The following is a 12385-nucleotide window of genomic DNA, read 5'->3' as shown; positions in this document are numbered from 1 at the left end:
ACAGTGTCATAGAGGTGGGGAGGCCGTGGCAGGTGCGGCAGAGGAGCCAGGCAAGCTGAGAACGAGATGTGGGTGTTAGGACACTTTTAGTCCTTGACTTGCACCCCAAGATTCCTAGCAGGAGTTCACTAAACAAGAGAGAAAGGACTTCATTGACTGAAAGGTCTAACGGGACCCAGAAGAAGAGGGAGGTGTTCGGGGTGAGGGGAGGGGTTCAGTCAGTGCCCCGCCATCTCCCTCTTGGGAGCCTGCTGGGGATCTGCCTTGGAGAGGCAGAGGATGCAGAGGGAGTCCAGCCTTAGGTGAGGGCAGTGCCCCCCAGTGAAGGAGAGCAGAGGGTACTGTGGCTCAGGGTGTCTGGGGAGTGAACAGGCTGTGGTTTTGAACTTCTGCAGGAGAGGGGAAGGTGAGTTAGGGGTTAAAAGAAGCCAGCGACTAACCGAAGGGAAGCTGGGTCTTGGAAGTAGCTTTTGGCTGCAGGTTGCCCTTCTCGTTCAGCCTCAGAAGTGCTGTGATTGGTTTTGAGGGCTCAGCCCTTCCCATTCCAACGAACCACCCACCACCAACCGTTTGCCCGACCCCCAAACAACCCCAGAGTCACTCATGGTGTTGAGCCCTTCCCACCTGCTCAGTGCAGGAGCCCTCGCTGGGATGCGCAGGTGGCGTGAGACTCCGAGGGCAGAGCAGGTGCTTGGTTCCTGTGCTAACGGCAGGTGCTTCCCAAGGAGGACCCTCTGCAGGCTGGCAGGCCTGAGTCAGAAGCTCAGACCCTGGAGTCAGACAGCCTGGGCGAGTCCTGCCTCTGTCACTTTGTCGCCCTGAGCCTCCATCTCCTCATTGGTAAAATGGCACAGTCCACATTGTGAAGGTGAATGAGATAACTCAGAGCACTTGACACTGCGTCTGACACGTGGCACCCTTTCCGCTGGTGGTAGCTGTCACGTGGCATCTGCAGTCCCCCAGGCTGGGGCCTCTCAGACCACCTAGTTCTCCATTTGGGTGGTAAGTTTGGATCCATCCTGGTGATTTGCTCAGCAGCTGGTCTCATGAGGAGGACTCCTGGTCTTTGCTGGTGCCTCTGGCCGTTCCCCACAAGGCAGCGGGAAGCTAGTTCCGCTGAAATGACTCTTGTTCTTGTTACCCACAGAAAATCCTTTGAGTTTGAGGATGCATCCAGTCTCCAGTCCCTGTACCCCTCTTCTCCCACTGAGAATGGTACTGAGAGCCAACCCAAGTTTGGATCCAAAAGCACTTTAGAAGAGAATGCCTATGAAGACATTGTGGGTAAGCCGTGGCCGAGGTGGCGGGCGCGGTATCTCTGGGGGCTGCAGCAGAACAGGAATAGGAGGGAGACACCCCAGGTTCCACTTCATTCTCCGTGGGCAGCCACAGCCCAGCTTCTGGAACCTGTCAAGGAAATGGTCATCAGAGGGAGCAGCTTAGCAGCGACTGGGCAGCTAGGAGATGAAAGCCCGGCCTTGAATGCACTGAAACCCGGAGGGCTCCGGGACCACAAAGGGGGAAACCACCTCATCCCTTTCTTTTATTCTTAGAAGGCCTTGGAGTCCAACAGGTGCCCTTCCTTAGCTGTTTGTCCTTAGGCAAATCACTTGTCTGAGGCTTCTATTCTCTCAAATGATGATGATATGATAACAAAAATACTAGTAATACTACTTCATGGGATTGTTGTTATGATTAAATGAGATGAAAAATATACCTGAGACCCAGCATAGTGCATGGTTTCTTCATATGCACCTCCCGTCCCCTCCCCTTGGAGAAGTGGTGTGAGGAACTGTTGGAAAGTGTCTGAGGTTTTCCTCGGCCCGCAAGCTAACAAGTGCAGCCTGACCCAGGTTCCCCGAAGCTGGCAGCAGACACAAGACTCCTGGTCACAGACACAGGACTTTGTTCCTCAGGGCGAAGCAGGCGTCAGGAGCTGTGTGTTCTCATGGGGTCGGTCTCCTTGCTCCCCAGTCCCAGGGGGCAGTGGACGGAGGGCCAGGTCAAGGCTACACTCACGGCTCAGGAAACCCGTCTTTTCAAGGGGCTGCTAGCAGACCTGCCCATAGGAGACATTATCCTTATCACTCGGTCAGGAATCAGAGCTGCCTCTGCCCTGGAGGGAGACACGATTCCTGTCTTCCAAGGCTGTTTGCTATATAAAAATCTGTGAGCAGGTCGTCTGGAACCATTGATTTCTCCTGCTCAGAAGGTCAGAAATGTAAGACAACAGGGCGAATTGCTGGGAGGGCTTGGTGTTGGCAAACTTGTGTGTGAGGGTCAATAAAAAACCAATAATCTAGGCTGGGTTGGGCTTATTTTTGGCTTTCACTTTAATTCTGGCCTCATTTTTTTTCAGGGGGAGCTTTTTTTTTTTGTACGTGCCCCTAGCGGAAACTGAACCTGGGACTCTCCAGTCCGCAGGCCAAAGTTCCAGCTGCTGAGCCAAATCGGCCAGGGCTCAGGGGAGCTTTAATTCTGCTCAAGTAAAGTGTGTCCTACGGTAGGGGCTGAAGAGAAGCCGTGTGCCTGTTTGCTTGCCCGCTCTCCTCTCCTCTGTCGTCTCTGTCTGTCTGTCTGAGGCCTTGAGGCTGGAGGACAGTCCAAGTTGGCAGTAGAGCGAGGTGGCCCTGGTGGAGGACCCCTCGGTTCTCCTAAGACTGTGGACTCTTCGGAGAAGAGAACCACCTGTCCCCTCCTGCGATCCGAGCCACCAGGAGACTCGTTTTCTCCCGGGAACTTGGCTGGGCCAATATTTCTGGGGCGACAGCCGCCATGCTCGGATCCACACGGGGACTGCTTTCCCAGGGCCGGAAGGTAGCCATCCAGAGTTAGGTCACAGAGGAAGACTGTGGCAGTGAAATCCCTTGAACAACCGAAGTGCTTGGGGAAGGAGGCCTCGTCCCTTACCACTGGGAAAAAGCTTTGTGCCACGGGTCACCCAACGTCGAGGTCAAGAGCTGTGGGAATTGCAGGCACAACCCCATCTCCCCCCACCCCAGCTGCAGGGTGAACTCCGATTTCCTCTCGTTGGGAAGAAGCTGTAATGAGGCTGCGCAGAAGAGGCACTTGCCACATGGGTCCTCACTGTTCTCTCTCTCTGAAGCTTCAGCAGCCCTTCAGTGCCGCCCAGGGATTTTGGGGGGTGGGGGTATTCTTGTAGCAACTGAACTGAAGTAAGGGAGAGGGATGCTCTCGCCCCTTGAAGTGTCCAGAGTTCCATGGTTCTCGGACTCCGTTTGGGGTTGTTTGGGGCAGTGTCTGGTGGGGTGTGTGTGTGAGAATTTTGCAGCCACTTCTCCGAGCAACAGAATTGTTCCCTGGGCCGCCTTGGGTCAGGTTAGGAAGAGGAAGGGGGAGGCAGGCGGGTCTGGGGTTCAGCCGCCTCACTCAGTAGAGGGGACTTTCTGCCACTTTGGGAAATGGCATGAGGAGGCAAGTAAACAACAGGAGCGGCCTTGGAGGGATGATTTAGAACCAGGTGTAAGGGCCAGATGGGTGACATTGAGTGAGGACATGTTCCTTAGCTGCTCACTAGCTTTTGGGTCTTCAGTGCCTGTGTAGAGAGTGGGGGGAGGTGGTGTAGGGGGCAGGGCAGGGGAGTGACCCAGGCACCTGGGTTTTACTCTGCCTGTGGGGGAAGGGTAGGTTTCAGGTCTGTAGTTAGTTCAGTGCCCAGGGCACCTTTTACTTCTTTGTAGCTCCCTCCGCAGCCCAGTCTGAATTTGTAGACATGACCAGGGAGGTTAGAGGGAGAATCTCTCTCTCTCTTGGACTCTGGTCGATTTATTCCTTTCTCTATCCCTGGAGACAGGCCCAAGAATTTGGACCCTCCTCCAGAGGCTTGGGGTGGGGGTGGGGGGTTGTTTCTGAACTCTGAATGTCAGTTTCACTTTTTGCCTGGGATTGACCAGTGCCTCTGACGTCTCGGGAGCCTGTCTCTCTGTTCTTGGCCCAGCCTGTGCTCTGTGAGGTGAGGGTCTGGTCGTTTCTGCTTCCGTTTGGATTACCCAGCACTTGGGCTGCCCCACCTGAGGAGGGACTTTTGGGATGCCTGAAGCTCTGTTTGGGGTGTATGGTAATGGGGCTGGAAGGGGAGAGCACCCAGGCTAAATCTTCATCTTGGGGACCAGCCGATGGGACTGCAGTTTCTGGTCTGTCAGAGACTGAGGGCCATGGACCCAGAGACTGTATGTCTGTTCTGTGAGCAGTGGAGTTGAACAAGGGGCCTTGGGAGATGGCTGGCCTCTCACCCACACCAGGCAGGATGCCTGGGAACTGGGGTAGGGTTCTCCAAAGCAGACTGAGGTCTATCCTGCTGACCTACAGAGGGGTTCAAAAGCAAAGCAACTGCCTTGCTGCTTCCTGGAGCTGTTAATTCTCACCTCTCCAACCTGACATCTGCCCTGGAAGGTGCTGCTCTTCTGCAAAGACTGTAAGCCTTATAGTCGTCTGCATTCTGAGCCCGACACTTAAAAATGCACCCAAGGAAGCAGCTTGTTAGGGAGTTATGTGGAGTGGCCTCGGCGCCTGACCAGGGAGCCGGGCTGCATTCCTGCAGAGATTCCCACTCCTGTCAGCTCGCGGGCTGAGGGAGAGTTTCCAGGAACTTGAGTGGGCTGGGAGCGGGGGACAGGCCAGTCAGCCTGACTGCAAAGCTGTTTGAGCTCTCTCTGCCCTGTTCCTTCCTTTGTCCCCAGACTGGGAACCAGTAAGAACCCCAGAGCACCTGGCAGTGTAGAGGCTGCAGCCCCAGGCAAAGCCCAGGGAACAGTGTGCCCAGGCGGTTGGGAAATGGTGTCCAGGCTTGGAGGGTGGGTAACAACTGGCCCCTTAGACTCCCCATCTGATGTGCTATGCATTGTGGGGAGAATGGGCCCTTATCCTGGCTCTCTCTCCACCGCGTGTATGCACAAGAGAGGTTGGGGGGCGGAGAAACCAAGAACCAGAAGAAACAGCTGGTTGGAACCCAGAGAGGGATGGATGGGGAGGGGAACAACAGACCCAGGGCCCTAGCCATGGGTGTGGTCCAGGAAGTTTGGGATTCTGTTTGGAGAAATTCCTAGTGTGTGTGCACATACATACATACATGCGTGCACACACACACACACTTTCCCTAACTGGTTCTTCCAGTTGGGTGTGTGTTGGGAGGGGGTGTTGGCACATGTGGTTAATGACCAAAGGAGCTATGGGGAGGAGTGGGGCAGGGCTGGCTGGGGCTGGGTTCTCCTTCAGAGGATCACTGCGATAAGTTTGGGCTCTGACGAGCCTCTTTAAAAGAGTGCAAAGCAGAAATTCTTGGCGATGCCCTTGTCCCTTATCTCATCAGCAAAGCTGGGAAGGGTTGAGACCTCTGGCTTCCCCAGCTGGGCTTGGTGAAATGAGATGGGGTTGCTCAGGGCCAGGCCTCCAGGGAAGAGGGCCTTCCTCCTCTCCCTCTCCCAGGGCAGAGTGGGGCCACCTCGGGGAAGTCGCGTGGGCAGGAATGCAGGTGGAAGTCTTGCGCTCTGTCCAGCTTCCTGTCTCCTGTCCAGGTCCCTCCTCCACTCAGCTCTAGCATCTCCAGCCTTGCTGTCGCTCTGCTCCCCCAGGGGACGTGCTGAGCCTTTTTCTCCAGCCTCCTCCTCTCCAAGCTCTGGGCTATTGTTTTGGTGTTCCTTTGCTCTCAGCAGGTTCACACGAGTGGCTCTAGGATTCAGGGTCTCTGCATATCCCCATCCCCTCGGCACCCTTATACCTGGACAGATGACTGGAGTCCCTGTGAGAGAGCTCCGAAAGGGCAGGCAGGGACAGGCTGGGACGCTGAGAGTCGCAGGTGAACGAGAGCTGTGAAGGGCCCCCGCTGAGGCTGGGGAAGCAGGGCTTGGGCTGGGGCCAGCAGTCATTTCCTGGGGAGATGATTAGTGGCCCGGTTATACCAGACAGGACGACAAACATTGCTGGAGAAGAGAGGCTGATATTGGGGTTAGGCAGGCAGGAGGAGCAGGCATTGGAGGCTCTCCTGAAATTTCATTTCCAGAGGCAAGACTACTGTTGGGTACCTGGTGTTCCCAGCTGTTTCTCCTGGGTTGTCACTGATATGCAGCAACATTGTACACCTGTTAACTTCCCTGGACTTTAGTCTTTTTTTTTTTAGGTTTGGATTTTGTTACAATGTTCAAAGCTCTGAATCTGGGGAATGAAAGAAGGGAGAGAAGGAGGGAAGGGCAGGAGGAGAAGGGAAGGATGGAGAAAAAGAGGGTTTAATTTGGGACACACGTCATGTCACTCAGAAACGATTAGGAAATTCAGAAACATCTATCTAAAGCAGTGGTTCTTTAAAAACAAAACTTATTTTTCAATTACTGTTACATACAAGATTATATTAGTTTCAGGTATGCAACGTAGTGATTAGCCCTTACGAAGTACTCACCCCAGTAAGTCTAGTATTCATCTGACACCATACCTAGTTAATACTATATTATTGACTATATTCCCTATTAAAGCAGTGGTCCTTAACTGGGGGGTGGGGGGCTCTCCCTCTCTTCCTCCCTCCCTCCCTCCCTCCCTCCTTTCCTCCCCTCCTTCCTTCCTCCCTTCTTTCCATCATCCATTCATCACCCACCCATCCATCTGCTTAGGAGACTTTTTTGGTTGTTGCAACTGAGGGGATGCTACTGTCCTCTAGTGGATTGAGGCCAGGGCTGCTGCTAAACATCCTACAAATGTACAGGACAAGAATTATCCAGCCCAAAACATCAGTAGTTTGGAGAAGCTCTGATCTAAAGCATGAGACAGGTCATGCTGTAGGTTGGGGGATGACGACAGGGATTCTGGTTGATTGTCTGGCCCAAGGCAGTTTGGATTTGATGAGCTCGGAATAAGTGCTCTTCCTGCCCCCATCTCAACAGTGGTGCGCTGGTCCCGTTTCTCCAGGCCAGGAAGGCTGTCCTGGCCTGCTCTGACCCTGGTCCCCGCGCCTCCCTGCCACAGGTAGTCTGTCCTGACTCCAGCTACCTGCCCACAGTGAGCTCAGCTGGAGACAACATGCAGGGCATGCCAGGTTTAATATTTGGCTCCTGTGGCAGGGTTGCCGGGCCAGCTCTGCTTAGTCAGGGCTCTGGAATGGAGACAAGTCATTTTCATACCATGACTGTGTTACAGGAAAACGGCTGCTCAGTTGCTGGGGACTCTGCTGGTGTTGGGAATCACTTAATCCAGTCCCCAAGCCTTTCTTGACCCATCTTTGACTCATATTACAGAGAATTGCTCCCAAGGCAGTCTTATCAGCTCTGACTGAAACCTTCCATTCACACCTCCCCCATCCCCTGCCCCGGCACCTCCTCCGTAAAGGCATTTCCTAAAGTCACTAGTTTTTCTTGCTAGTAATGAGTAGCTTCCACAATTAGGAGGCATCTTGGCTTTGGAAACTGAGAAATGTAGAAGCATATGGGGATTAGTGTTTCTCCTGTGTCCTATCCTAGAAAAACTTCAGTTCCCAGTGGCCTTTGTTTCTAGCCCTACAGCTCCCTCTTCTGCCTGCTCCCCCGAGAAGTGGCCTCTGACCTCCTCTGGGGTGTGAGGCACGTCCAGGCATCTGTTGGGCTCGCGGGTCACCCAGGCTCAATCCCGCTGCTCTCCCACATGTGCTACTTCCAGCAGCACCTTATTCTGGTCACTGGTGCCCAGGTCCCAAGTCCCACAGAGGGGTGTTGATGTGGAGGGGGATATGGAGAGACAAGGGAGAGGGGAGGCGAGGCTGTCTTCACGCACAGTCCCCATGGACCTTAGCACCACCACGATTCTGGCCGAACTGACCTGGATGATATCACTGCGTTTTAGAAAAGCCCAGGCATGTGTTGGAAGGAAAGGGGTAGGAGGGTATTGCTTATGGGCAGGGGTGGCTCTTCACGGGCAGGGTCTGTGCTTTGGACTCCGAGATTCCCTGGGCCTGGCACTACCGTGTTTGCTAACAGGGACTGGGCCCCGACTCCTTTCAAGCCTTTCACACCTCCCCTGTGACCCAGCCGGAGAGTTCATTCCAAAAGGGGAGCGGGGTCATTCTCTTGTCTGCTGAGCTCAGCAGTAGAGGAAGTAGAGCGACACAGTGTAAGAGCTGTTCATTGAACAGATAATTACTGAACGCTCACTACTTGCTATTGTCTGTGCTGGCTGGGGTTCCCGCATGGACCAGACAGAAGAACTGCAGTGTGACAGGTGAGAGCGAGGCCTGGGAAAGCCCTGCACCCCAGAGTTCTTTAGAGTTTCTCAAGGCTCATCCCCCAAAAGTCAGTCCTTGGGAGCAGTCAGGAAAGGGACAGCGTTGTGACCTCTGGAAGCCCCTGCCACCTTGAACTGTGTATCTCTGGGGCTTTTGCAGCAGGGGGACTGGAGCCAAGGAAAGACGCCTGGTGTTGGCTTTGTCCTCTGGCTGGGCACAGGCAGGGGTGGCTGAGCCAGTCTTGTGCAATCCCTGAATTTATAAAGCAGAGGCCAGACAAGGCTGAGCTGAACTGGGGGTGGGGGGTTCAGCTTCTGCACTGGGAGCCAGGATCTGTTTGTAGCCTCCCACTGCAGACGGGCTGCTGCGTGACTCATGAGCCGAAGGGCCAGGCAGAAGCCATTCTCTTTGGTTCACAGGAATTCTGCTTGTTTATTTGTGTGTGTGTGAGGGAGCTCGTGTGTGTTTCCTCCTTCCCTTCTCCCCCTACTTTAACCTTTCCTTCTCTGCAGGAGATCTGCCCAAGGAGAATCCATATGAGGATGTGGACTTAAAGAGCCGAAGAGCAGGACGAAAATCCCAGCAACTGTCAGAGAATTCCTTGGACTCTTTGCACAGGATGTGGAGTCCTCAGGACAGGAAATACAACAACCCACCCACTCAGGTAACAGCAGCCAGACTCGGACCTGCGTCTGCCTGCGGGTCACTATGGGGGCCTGGCCAACCAAGGCGTGGGCCAGCTTCCACTCAGGCTTTCTCCCTTCACTAGTGCTTGGCAAAGGAGGTGACCTCAGTCAGGAAAGAGCTCTGCAGTCAGGGACTTGTGGCATGGTGAAGCCCTTAGGGGCAATCAAAACACGCTCTTTGGGGCATCCTATCCAACTGTCTTCTTTTCTCTACTGGAGTTCTGAGCTGCCAGACCAAGGCAGGAGTCCCTGTAGTCTGCTGTCTTATCCTTGTTCCCCCCTTCTGTGGGAAAGAGGAAGACGGGGCCCTGGGTGGATCTTGGTATTTCTGCAGCACTGGCAGAAATGATCTCAGCTCTGGTGCTTGGGAGACCAGGCATAGGCCCAAGAACCAGATTTGAGAACTAGCCAGGTGTCCACGCAACCTGGAGCCACTCCTGTCGGAGGGAAGAAGGATGAATCTCCAAGGAATAGACTGATAGAAGGCAGAATGAGAAGACAGGTGAAGGGTCAGAGGAGGCCCTTAGACTTCAGCTCCTTCTGGCCTTGTCCAGGTTAGTGGACAGGAGGCAGGACAGTCGAGATGCTTTCTTGGACCTACCCAGGTAACTCTAGTTCTTTATGCAAATGGAGGGGACCTGGATATTTGTAACATTGGCCAGAGAATATAAAAATGATTTCTCCCGACTTTGGAATAGTGTGATTGTTTTTATAAAAGATTTACCTTCCTGATGTGTTCTGTTCAGACAGGCTCCCACTGGCTGCATTGCCAGACTGACTGGGTGGGAAGAGGAAGCTGACAGACAGGGAGAAGGAGGACGTGGTGAAGAGTGATGAGAGGCAGTGCTAGGCCCGGGTGGCGGGTGGGCATGCTGAGTTTGCAGCCACGAGCAGAATCCGCTGAGAGGAAGGTGCCCTGTACTGTAGGGTGGCTGCCTGGACGGAGGGAAGCAGAGAGTGGATCAGGGTTGGGGCTGGGGGCAGCCTAGGACCGTGTGGGTGAGGGAGCCAACTGGCTATGCGGCCTGCCTTGCTGGGCTTTGGTGGTGAGAGCCAGAGCGCTGTGTTGGCCCTGGAATACAGGAGCAGGGCCAGGCTGGCATGTCGATTACTGCATGGAAGCAGCCTTTTAGGTCTGGACCAGGGGCTGTGGTGGGAAAGGCTGGCTGCAGTGGCCAGGCTCAGTCATGAGCAAAGTCTAAGTCTAAGCCTTGTCCCAAAGCTCAGGAGGAGCCCCCAGAGTCCCCGGCTGGCCTTCTCTTTCCACTCAGATGACAGCCCAGTTTTCTTAGCCTCTGCTTTCTTTATTCTGGATGAAGCAGTTAAGCTTCCTCTGTGGAAGCAAGTCTCTGATCTAGCCCTGACCTGCTGATTAGCAGCTAAGGTCTTGAGAGAGGAAACCCTGGCGGATGGAAATGCCAGGGTGGGATTCTGGGAGCCAGTGATGCCGGCACGTGGCCCCAGCAGATGGTGCCAGCCATGGCTTCTGTGGCGAGTCCCTCCACGTTCTCTCCCCCATGCCAGCTCTCCCTGAAACCCGGCAGCCAGACCCTGCGCAGTGGGAACTGGTCAGAGAGGAAGAGCCACCGGCTGCCACGATTACCCAAGAGGCACAGCCATGATGACATGCTGCTCCTGGCTCAGCTGAGCCTGCCATCATCGCCCTCCAGCCTCAATGAGGACAGCCTCAGCACCACCAGTGAGCTGCTGTCTAGCCGCCGGGCCCGCCGCATTCCCAAGGTAGCCTCCCCGGAAGGAGCAGGCGGGCAGGCAGGTGGCTCTTCTGTCCCTTCCTTCCCCTAATCTGAGGCTGCTTCCTCAGTTCTCCTTGAGTATATTCTGGGTCCCTGCATTGGCCTTTCTGGTTAATCCCTCTTTCTTCCCAATAAAAATGCACGAAGTGATTAGTGGTGGGCGGATGTTAGGGGAAGAACAGGCCAGCCTCTGCCCCCAGGGAGCGCTCATGCCCCTGGATGGGTGCACACCAGTCCTTTGGAGGCTCCCATTTGTGCACGTGGGGTATGCATCTTGAGGGCTCTGTGCATACACATTGCCAGGCTTTGAAGGGCCTCGGATTCAAGCACGGGTCTTTCTTTCTTTAACTCAGAATTGAGTTTTCAGCAAATCGTTCGTACACCAGGCGACCAGGCCCAAACCCTCAGCCCAGTGCAGCAGGATTTAGCTAAATGGTATTTTTAGCCTGCAAACAATGCTTGGGTATATTGGGACTTTAGCTCCTTCCTGTCAGGGCTCTAGGTTATAGCCCAGAGGGGAAAGGCTGGAATCCCTGTTCCTGTTATTACATCTGAGGAGCTCTTTGTCTCAGTTGGGTCAGTGACTCTCGGGACCCAAGAGTTCCCATCCTGTCCAGTTGGACCGCAGTTCCTTCCTCTGGGGAGCTAAGTTTAATGTCCTTGCCTTGGGGCAGGAGTCTACCTAGGGGGCTGGGTAGATGGAGAGCTGCCGGGCAGTCTGCATGTGGTCTCAGTGCAGCCAGGAGACCGGCGCTGAGCCAGGAGCGGGGAGGGCCCGGAGCCTGCACCGGGGAGGGAACAGGTGGGTTACTAATCAGCCGTCTTGGAAGTTGCGGCAGATGGTATTAGGGTTAGCTCACCCTCCCTGCTTTTCTTGCCCAGCTTGTCCAAAGAATTAACTCCATCTACAATGCCAAGAGAGGAAAGAAGAGATTAAAAAAGTTGTCTATGTCCAGCATTGAGACAGCATCACTGAGAGGTAGGCCTTGATACCTGAATTGGGCATTAAAACAGGAGAGGCATGGATCAGCCTCAGTTTACCCTTTGGTGGGCCAATCATGGGGATCCTCCTGCCTTCTAGGAGGCTGGAGCCCTGCCAGGAAGTGGTCACATAAGAGGGGAACGCCAAGGAGAGAAGAAAGCCCTGGATGGGGTGGTTGAGGATTTGGTCTGTGAGGCCCTGAGTAGGGAGGTGGCTGTGGGAATATACTTTCGGCAAAAGGAAGTCCAGACTTACTCAGGTCCTCAGCTTCCCCCAGGTCAGGACAGGATGGATAAGGGTTTGTGTATAGGTAAGCACCTGCGGTTTGAGCTCTGAGGGACCGTGGCCTCCGGCCACTCAGAGCCTGGCCATGGACCCCCAGGATTCCAGACCGTCCCTTGTGGGAAGAGTTGGGAGGGGGCACAGGAAACGTTTGCTGTGGGCAGGGGCTCAGCAAGCATGTGCTCCTGCTGTTTCTCTTCCAGATGAAAATAGCGAGAGTGAGAGCGACTCTGACGACAGGTTCAAAGGTGAGGTGTGGCTCCCCAAGAGCACGGACCCCTTTCCCAGCCCTGGCTCTAGGGAATAAGCCTTCCCTCCCTCTGCACGTGTACTTCCCGTATCCCAAATTGGCCTGGTTTGGAGCGGCAGCAGGCAGGCAGGATGCCGGGCTAGCAGGGTGAGGCGCTGTGGGGAGGGGCGTCCGTGTCTGCAGTCAGGTGAACTCCGCCTCGTGAGGTTAACTTTAGATGTCTCCTTTTGC

At 54.7% G+C, this 12385-nt stretch overlaps 1 protein-coding gene across 4 annotated transcripts in view; it reads left to right on the top strand.

The window, feature by feature from the left end:
- DENND2B (DENN domain containing 2B) overlaps positions 1-12385 on the top strand; it is a 159142-nt gene that overhangs the window by 127177 nt on the left and 19580 nt on the right. For all 4 annotated transcript variants that reach the window (XM_036258639.1, XM_036258642.1, XM_036258640.1 and 1 more), the window contains 5 exons: positions 1148-1284; positions 8713-8864; positions 10411-10626; positions 11523-11619; positions 12108-12152. In XM_036258639.1, coding sequence (XP_036114532.1) covers positions 1148-1284; positions 8713-8864; positions 10411-10626; positions 11523-11619; positions 12108-12152 — 647 coding nt within the window. The remainder of the gene's footprint in view (positions 1-1147; positions 1285-8712; positions 8865-10410; positions 10627-11522; positions 11620-12107; positions 12153-12385) is intronic.

Source organism: Molossus molossus, unplaced genomic scaffold, assembly GCF_014108415.1.
Source record: "Molossus molossus isolate mMolMol1 unplaced genomic scaffold, mMolMol1.p scaffold_m16_p_13, whole genome shotgun sequence".
Lineage (NCBI taxonomy): Eukaryota > Metazoa > Chordata > Mammalia > Chiroptera > Molossidae > Molossus > Molossus molossus.
The sequence above is the reverse complement of the archived record's forward strand: the minus strand, read 5'-3'. Positions and strand labels throughout refer to the sequence as shown.